The 9,286-nt window shown below is 40.6% G+C and overlaps 1 protein-coding gene across 1 annotated transcript; it reads right to left on the bottom strand.

Annotated features, from left to right (window-relative positions):
* Positions 1 to 2,106: 2,106 nt before the first annotated feature.
* On the bottom strand, positions 2,107 to 7,652 carry pgap3 (post-GPI attachment to proteins phospholipase 3). Its single transcript, XM_080747837.1, has 8 exons — positions 7,218 to 7,652; positions 6,293 to 6,390; positions 5,748 to 5,900; positions 5,282 to 5,344; positions 4,959 to 5,020; positions 4,645 to 4,781; positions 3,927 to 4,131; positions 2,107 to 3,237 (listed from the first exon to the last, which is right to left on the bottom strand). Exons 1-8 carry the CDS (start codon positions 7,435 to 7,437, stop codon positions 3,174 to 3,176), a joined length of 1,002 nt encoding a protein of 333 aa, XP_080603963.1. The 5' UTR covers positions 7,438 to 7,652; the 3' UTR covers positions 2,107 to 3,173.
* Between the last annotated feature and the right edge of the window lie 1,634 nt (positions 7,653 to 9,286).

Genomic DNA, 9,286 nt, shown 5'->3' with positions numbered 1-9,286 from the left:
GTAGGAGCAGCGGTTCTACTCCAAGTCTCTCTCGGGTGACTGAACTTCTCAACCTATTTCTAAGGGAACTGCCAGCTACCAGTCTGAGAAAACTCATTTCGTCCGCTTGTACCCGTGACCTTAATATGAGTAATATGAAAAATGTTGATACCAGTGATGGAAGAAGTACACACATTTTTTACTTAAGTAAAAGTATCAATACCCTATAGAAATAGTCTTAACAAGTATTGGCATGAAAACATTCCCTCTCTCTCTGAAGTGGTTTTGTAATAATAGGCTAATACAAATTTACAAAGTAACTAGTAAGTTTTCAAAGTGGTAGTGCTGTAAAAGTACATTTGCCTTTGAGATGTAGAGAAGTAAAATTATTGAAAATTGGAAGTGCTCCAGTCAAGTAAAAATTCCTCAAAATTGTAATTGAGTAATGTACTTACTTACTTACTGTAGTTACTTTACACCACTGTTTGATAATGTAGGACAGAATCACAGGACAATCCAAAGACGTCCAAGGAAGCAGGACAAAGATAGCTCTGGTCCATAGCGGTTGAACTCCCAACACTATGGACCAGAGCTAGGACAAAGACAAAATAGTAAATACACACACGATTTATCAACCAAGAACACTTTATTAATCCCATTTCTTAAAGCTTAGCTGGTGTCAAATATAGCAGGAATATGCACTCAGTAGGAGAGAGAGATGGTGCCCAGGGCAGCAGGCAGGGGGCAGTAGTTAGTGGTGGAAGGACCGTCACTACAGGACTATAGTGTGTGTGATAGTGTCCTGTCCTGTCCTGAAGAGGAGAGTTGGAAAGTCCAAAGGGAATGGGATGTTCTTTGATGAAATAATTTACAGAGCAGAATGTAGGTTTGGGTCTTGCAAAAAAAAACTCTTCAGAGACACAAGGAAAGACAAAAAAGAAGGCTGCTTAATGTGTTGAAGCAGCTATGATAATCACATTTCTCCCAGGTTCTCTGGTAAGTTTTTTAATTCAGCGTTATTTTCTGTTTCATGTAGCCTAAATGTTCTGGTAAAAATGAATATATTTAGTTTTAGTGCACAAAAATATACCTTCCAGATATGGCACTTTTTGGCTCAAACATTTCAGCATTACAAATATAATTTTATATTAACATAATGAATTTAATTTAATTAACAATACATCATGCAAGAGGTTAAGAGAATATAAACAGTATATGCTGTGTTTTATGTGAAGTCTCTCTCTCTGTCACTATTTCATATATCCATTTGTCCCCCACCCCAACACATAATGACCTCTCTATGTCCCTCTCTAGCCCCCATCCCTCCCACCCTCAAACCCACAGGCTCTTAGCAAAGCTAAATTTACCCATAGTCATCCACAATTTCACACAGCCACCCCTCTCTGTCACATAGAACAGAACCACAGCTTAGACAGGTCAACAACGGGATCGAGCACATTCTCGCTCTCTCACACACTAAAGTGGAGTCAGTTTGTGATGGTCATTGCAAAAACAACACAACCTTGAGTCAAGGCAAAGCACACATGCATACTGGTCATTGTTCACATTCTCACACAGAAGAACAAAGGCATGGACAGAATGTCAAATGAACACACACGTGTACACAAAACGGTAAAGTGCACATATGGTGAAGACGTACATGGTATGAATTAGAACAGAGTCGAGAGAACCTGTTTTGGAAAGGCAGAATTAAAAATGAAATGAAAAGCAAAACAATTGTGATGTATATTTAAAAAAAAGAAGCTGTATACACAGACACACATGGTTATCTTAAGGCAGTAATCGTAAAACGAGTGACAGAACTTTCTGAGATGGGGCAGAAATTGTAATAAGCAGCTCGTTTGTGTAATGTGTGGTACAGTACAGAGACAATTGATTCCAGAAACATCCAAATAACAAGTTATGGAAAACAAGTTATGGAAAGCATTTACACTCTCACACCACACCTCAGCCAGGCATTCAATTTGTGTCAACCCTCTTGACACGTGTAGGCACCACTACGTACACTACCTATAAACTCCCAGTAGCTTGCCTACATTAAGCTTCCATCGTCAGTAGTTTTTCTTTTTTTCCCTTACAATGAAAGGCAGTCCAGGTGAATGAAAATAAATGTCCATATGATTGATTATTAGGCATACCTCAGTACATATGAAATCAAAGTAAAACTGAACACAAACAAAAGAAACGTCAAAGTAACAGTCAGAAGATAATAGAAACGATACATAATTTAAATAGAAAGCTGAAATTATAGCCAGAATACATAAGAAAACAAAGTTAAATTAATCATAGTGGAAGATCAGAGGCACAAAAATAAAGGTGAGACAAAAACAAACAAAAAAAACAGAAATAAAGGAGGAGGAAAAAAACACAGTCAGCTAGAATGGCGTCTAAACGTGACAGCCCTCCCCTTCGGTCTAGAACAATCTGCTGGAAACCCCTCCCTCACAGGGCTGGGGCACTCTGTGTCTGCCAGACCACTTTTAGCACAAATGGACCCTGACACATGCTGCATCACACTGGTCTGCAGTTAGACTCCAATGGCAGGGGAATGGGCGCCATCTGTCATCAGCCATGGATAACTGCAGTTTGTGTAAAGTGTGAGTGGCTTTGTGTGTTCTCGGCTTTGATGAGGTAAAGACTAACAAAACAAAAACAAACAGGAAAACCCTGATAAGTGAGACTGTGTTTATATGGAGTAAAACGTCAAACTGGGTCAAGGATGCAGGTCAATTTCAAAAGTACTCAAGTGCAAAGGGGAAAGTGATATGCACTCCAGCCATAGGTGGAAGAGTCAAGTCAAAAAATTGGTATTCCCTTCATTCTGAATTTCAACAATACTAGAAAAAGGTGGATAGCTCACAAGTCAATTACAAGGCAAAGTTTAGTAGTGCACGCATTAATCCCAATAAATCTCATTCGAAAAATACAAATTATAATCCCGAACCAAAATATATGTATGTATGTATGTATATATATGTATATATATATATATATATACTGTATATATATTAAAAAGAAAAAGAAAAAAGATGTAAACAAAGTTTTGTTTGATGGAATTCATAGTTGCAGAGGACATGGAGACTGAGCAGTGAGCACCTTCCTCATTATGGTGTACGGCTGCCCTGATTGGAGGGGTCCGAGGCGTGAAGATGTGGTGAAGAGGGGATGAGCTCCTACTCCAGTTTGACACCCGTCTTCTCTGTGTTTAGTAGGTGGAGGCTGTCGTCTATCAGGAAACTAAAATAGAACAGTAAAAAACATAAATAATAACAAATTAATACTACAGAAAATAAAGAGAATAAAACCTATGTACCCACATACAGTAGGCGTCTGTGATCAAGTAAAACATATTTGGTTCCATCTTATAGACAGGGTTCCCACACATTTTAACCAATGAATTTCCAAAACTTTTCCAGAATATTTAACCCAATTTCCAGGCCTGTATAACAACCATTCAGCGCAATAACAAGTCTGTTACTCCCTATGTGCAATGCCCAAAGACAGGCAGTGTAGCAAAATAAAGCATAGAATGGTGATGTAATGAGATTGTAGATCTGTTTTTGTCACATACATTTAGGCTGCAATCACACCCGTTCGGCGAAAAACTACTTATGTTACATATCTTGTCATGTTCTACATGTTTTAGATAATGTTTTTTATTAACAAAATCAGTAGTCCAGGACCCTTGATCAATTCCAACACTTTTCCAGTACTGGAAAAAAACTAATATTTCCAGGAATGTCATTACCGTGGGAACCCTGTATAGTACTTTGGTAGCTCAGTATTTGCATCTATATACTGTATGTAACAAAACATGCCACTTAAATTCCTCTTCAAACAAAACAGGCATACAACAAAAGTAACATTTTCCAAAGCGTCATCATCTTTCAACAGCATTTCCTGAGACACAAACGGCAGCGTTTTACCTGTAGAAGAGGAAGTGTACAGGAATGGTACTGAGGTGCCAGACGGCGTGTGCGTCTAGGACCCAGAGCAGCGGGGGGAAGTCCAGCAGTTCCAGCAAGGCCAGGCCATGCAGCATCAGTACCACCACACCACACTTCCACCAGTACGGCAACGTCCGCCGGTTCTGCCAGCACCAGCAGAGCCACCACAGGAGGTTCACCATACCTGAGGGGGGAGGGACATACAGGGAGAAATGAGAGGAAGGGTTGTATAAGAATATCGTAGGAAACGCAGTGGTTAAATTAAAGGGAGGGAGAAAAAAGGGGAGGGCAGACAGACAACAGGAATGAAAGAAAATGACAATGGAATACTGGGATGTAAATAGAGGTTAAGTTGGTCAAACAAAGATAAGGACAGGGAAGTTTAAAGTACAAGCTAATTAGAAAAATCAACACATCAGATTGATTATATATTTACTGCTATTGAGGCTGCTATAGATAACAAGTACGGGTTAATGGTAAGGGAAATGAAAGTCACTGAAAGTGATGGCATCAGACTATCTGATGACAACTGTCCAGACCATAAGTACACAAAAGCCTTACAGGGTCAGCATTAAAACAACCAGATATGTGTTTTTTATTATATCCTGGGTTTAAGTTATATTGCGTTTACTCATATTTATTTTACCCAAAATCAAATAAAATCATATAATCTAATGAATGTGAGTGTCTGCTTTACCGGTGGTGACGTTAGCAGCCATGTTGTAGCCATAGTCGAAGCTGACAAAGGTCAGGTACGACACATGGGAGGTAAAAGCCAGGATGAGCAGGACTCCAACCATACTGGACACCCCTGGTCGCCTCAGGCCCAGCGTTCTGGAAAAGAAGAGGAGTAAAGATGAACAGAAAACACAAAATATTGAAGTTTGTTGGTGGGATTTAACATCCAACCATGACACCAGGAGTTGGTCGCAACTGACTGTGTTGGAGTCTGGGCTCAGTCTGGCTCATATTTGCAGGGCAGAAAATATGGCCTCACACAGGGAACCTCACCTCACACAACACAAGTAGATCGAGTACAGGATGACTGCTGATGCACAGAAATAGTCCATTTTCTAAAAAGGGAGAAACACATACTGTAAATGTAGAAGGTATAATTCAAGGACAAGCTTGTACAGTAGAGCAACTTATTGAGATACTATCGAGTGGCATTAGAGGATTACAATTTTGAAAAATTCCCTTGGCAGAACATACAAAAAGACTTTCTCCTATCCTGTGAGATGATTTTGCAAGCCACAACAGAAACTCTTCATGTGGAAGACACAGTAATGAATGAACACTTCATCATTATCTCAGAAGAGCGTTTTGGTATTTACCTCAGTGAGATAGGTGTCCCGGGTATGAAACACAGTGGACCAGAACCAGGCATTAAGAGACACCTAGATAATCACAATTGAACACAAACAATCACACAGTGATCTCATATGTAATATATAACAACAAGAACAACAGTGGTGAGGATGACAGCACTGGAGCAGCTTGGACTGTTTAAAAGACCATTTCGTTAAAGTTGCATACAGTATGAGACTAACGTTGTCAGTACAGCTTCAGGGTCATTTCCTCTCTCACCATTTGTTGCCATTTCCCGATCCTGCATATACCTGGCTGATGCGTTTCTGGAACTCATTTTCTTTCTACTCAATACAAGCACTAGTGTGTCTATAAAATACTCACTTTTAAATGCCACCTCTATGGGGCGGGGTGCTTCACATAACAAATGAAACATGCATTCTATAAAATGTGTTTCCTGTCGTTTGTCTTTCTTTTTATTTTGCTACCCACCAGATTGAAGGCGGTGATGGTGTGGTACATAGGGCTCTGGCGTGGTACAGAGCTCCGGTATCTGAACAGCATGAGAAGGCAAGCCAGGCCGTTGAGCAGAGAGGCCAGGGCAGACGCCGGTTCCTCAAAACACAGGAAACGTGCAAACGGCCACTGGACAACAAGAAATATATCATTATTGGATCCAAAATGCCTGCGGCGTAAGCAGTAACCACAGTGCCAGTATCAAACTTAAAAATGTACATCCCCCAGAACATGAATATTACACTGCAATAAAATGATTTTGTTAATAAAATCCTGAACCTGTAGGAATGAGGAATCAACTATAAGAATAGTTTGATGCAAAAAATATTTGCAGACGCATTTTCAGGGCGTTTATTCGTCAAGCTCCCAGTGTGAAAACTGAAAAGACCTTCTTTAAGTGTTAACACTACCAGTGTGAAAAGACCTTCTTTAGCGTTAACACTTGCAGACCAGACCACTACTGATATAAAGACTACCGTGTGACGGTGTGACCACAGAATGAGTGAAAGCAACATACAGACCTTGCCATGGAACTGTGGGACACTGTACCCCTCAGCCTGGTATAGACCTACAGTGGTCCACATGCACTGGTATCTGCAGTCATCACGACATGTCCAACCTGGACAGCAGGGATAAGGGGACATTGCGTGTTGTGTATTGTGTTGTATTGTCTCTCCTTCGGTTCAATGCCGCAGTTTACAATTATAACGGACTGGGTAAAATTACAACAGGACTTGTTCAACCAGAATAACCTAATGTATTAGTCTTTGTAGCCACATTTCCAATGTTCCAATGAGCAACAAAACATCGCATTCATACAAAACAAACTGCAAGCAGCAGCACATAGAATAAATGGATTGAAGCATACACTAGTCAAAAAAAGATCTTCCATTTGTAACTCCAAAAGTGTACAAATAGTTACATTTGTTTTAGAGTGTGACAACTGACAAGTTTGATTTTTTAGAAACTTTGTTCACCTATAATGTCATGCCTGGAATAAAGACTATTCATCTAATATGTCAATTAATTCAGAAGCCGACCGAACAGCCTCAAACTTGGAGTGTGAGTCCCATTAGCCATATGACCAGTGGGTGTAAACTGTGCACTGCAGTCTCCCTACTCTTCCACCATTTAAATAATTAAACTGCAGTTTTGGAAAAAGTACTCACATTTATTACAGTATCAATACTGCAATGCAGAAATATTCTTACAACTTACAATTAAAATTCCAGAATTCAAATGTACTTGAGTAAAGGTACAAAAGTATTGGCATCAAAATTTACTACTTTAAGTATAAAAGTAGAAAGTTCTCATTATTATGCAGAATGTGCCTTTTCAAGTCTTCAAATGTAAAAAAAAAAAGTACAAACACCTCAAAATTGTACTTAGGTACAGTACTTGAGTAAATATACGTGGTTACTTTACACCACTGCAACAAACTCTCACCTGTCAGCGCCATGTACGGCGGCTGCCTGGATTGGAAGCCTCGCAGCCGGTCCCCGGTGCAGTTGGTGCGGACGCAGTGCTTCACGCAGTCCCTGTAGACCGGCTCCTTGTCGCCCTGGGAAGACCGCACGGTGGTCGCCACCGACAGGAGCAGCAGGCAGACCGCAGCCAGAGCTGGGAAGGAGCCGACCGCCGCGCGTCGTTGCGACGGTGAGGCCATGGTGTTGTGGGCTGGCTGGCTGGGTGGCTGCTGTGTCTGTCGGCCCGTCAGACTCCACAAGGCATAGACGATGTCCACATCCACACCCGACTCCCCATATTACCACTGCTGAACCGCTCGCGTGTGTTGTGACAGCTGACAAGTCCTGGCGACAAATTAATGAAGTCCCTCACAGTGAAAGTGCACGGTGTGCCCCGCAGTCCGCCCGCGTCCTGTCGCTCAGGTTTACAAGCATAGTTTACAAGTCAACAACCAGGAAGTGTTGTGATACACGGACACACCGCGCATGCGCACATTTGGACAGCGGTATGAAGAGGAGAAGAACTGGGCACTTGAGAGAAGTGGGCTGGCCTGGGGCCATTCATTTCATTCATTAATTCATTCCTTTATTAAGAACTAGGTCAATTTGGGAGAGCTATATAGGCCCATTCCCTGTTTATATTTGAAACCCCATTTGTAATCACTCATGAACTAATCTAATGAGGTGCATGAACAACTTATTGTTGCAGATTAGATGTATTCCCCTCCATAATGTTTCTTAATCACCAGTCATTCAAAATAAACCCCAATGATGTGGGCCGATGTGACAACTCATATTCCAACAGCTATCAACACCCTGGAAGGAAGACTTGGGATCATGGTCATATTCCATAGAGATATATACAGATCATAAACGAATGCACACTAGGCCAGTGGTTCTCAACCTTTTGCAGGCCGTGACCCCCAAAATAATCATATTTGAACTCGGGACCCCCCATTCTGACGAGCACTAAGAGTTGAGGCATAACATTTGTATAACACAGTTATATTGTGAATTTTTTAGAAATTGATTGTCATTTTAGAAAGGTGCAGAAACCCTTTATACACTTACATTTTATGTTGGTTTGTTTACTGTTGAGAGAGAAAACAATGTTGCACATTAAGTTAATCATCTGGGGACCCCCCAAAATAATTTGGGGACCCCCCTGGGGGTCCCGACCCACAGGTTGAGAACCACTGCACTAGGCTAACCTAAGTCATGACCAATTTGAAAATTGTACACTTTAGGTATATGAAAAGCAAGTAAATTGCCTCCATGACAGTGAGGTTGACCTTGAAGACGACATTGGGGGTGAAGGAAGTTCCTTTCTGGTGCCTTTGAAATTCAGAACTTGTGATGTGATAGCCCAGCATTTCCAAAGCTTATTTCTGGAGAATGGGGGGGAATCCTCCAGAATTACTCATGTCCTTTCCTGTTGCCTCAGCAGCCTTTTAGAATCTGACCTATCACAGCAAGTATTACTTAGTTTATAGGAATGGTTAGATAATGGAAAATATGACTGATTTGAATAATGTTAGCGTGCGGTGCATGTCCAGCTACCATGCTTTTAGAAATCAACCATAAGTGGAAATGATTATACACAATGTCCCTGTGTTTACACGGTTGGCCCATGATCACAGCAGCACCTGCATTAAAATAAGGTTGTGTTGTTTACTGTACGATCACGTGATTCACGTCCGTATTTGAGATTGTGATTTGATACCAAAAAAGGTTTCATGCTGTACATTAGGCAATTAACTATGATTTTTGTACTATTATCTACTTTATTTTTCTGAATGTTTTGAATTATGTGTGTAGAGTGAATTTGATCCATGCTATTTATTGTGTACCATTTTGAAACTGACATTATTAACTTCTGCTGAAAAGTACTGCATTGGGACTTTGGGAGCTTTGTACAGTCAGTGAGCTGCGAGGCTCTGTACTAGACTACGCTAATTAATTTAGCTAATAAAAAAAGCAAATTGTTTTATACAATATAAATGTTTTGAAGCATAATATTGCAAGAGTAAAGACTAATTTAATGCTTCT

This window comes from Nannobrachium achirus, assembly GCF_963921795.1.
Source record: "Nannobrachium achirus genome assembly, chromosome: 18".
In the NCBI taxonomy this organism is placed as follows: domain Eukaryota; kingdom Metazoa; phylum Chordata; class Actinopteri; order Myctophiformes; family Myctophidae; genus Nannobrachium; species Nannobrachium achirus.
Note: the sequence above shows the minus strand (reverse complement) of the source record. Positions and strands in the feature narration are given on the sequence as shown.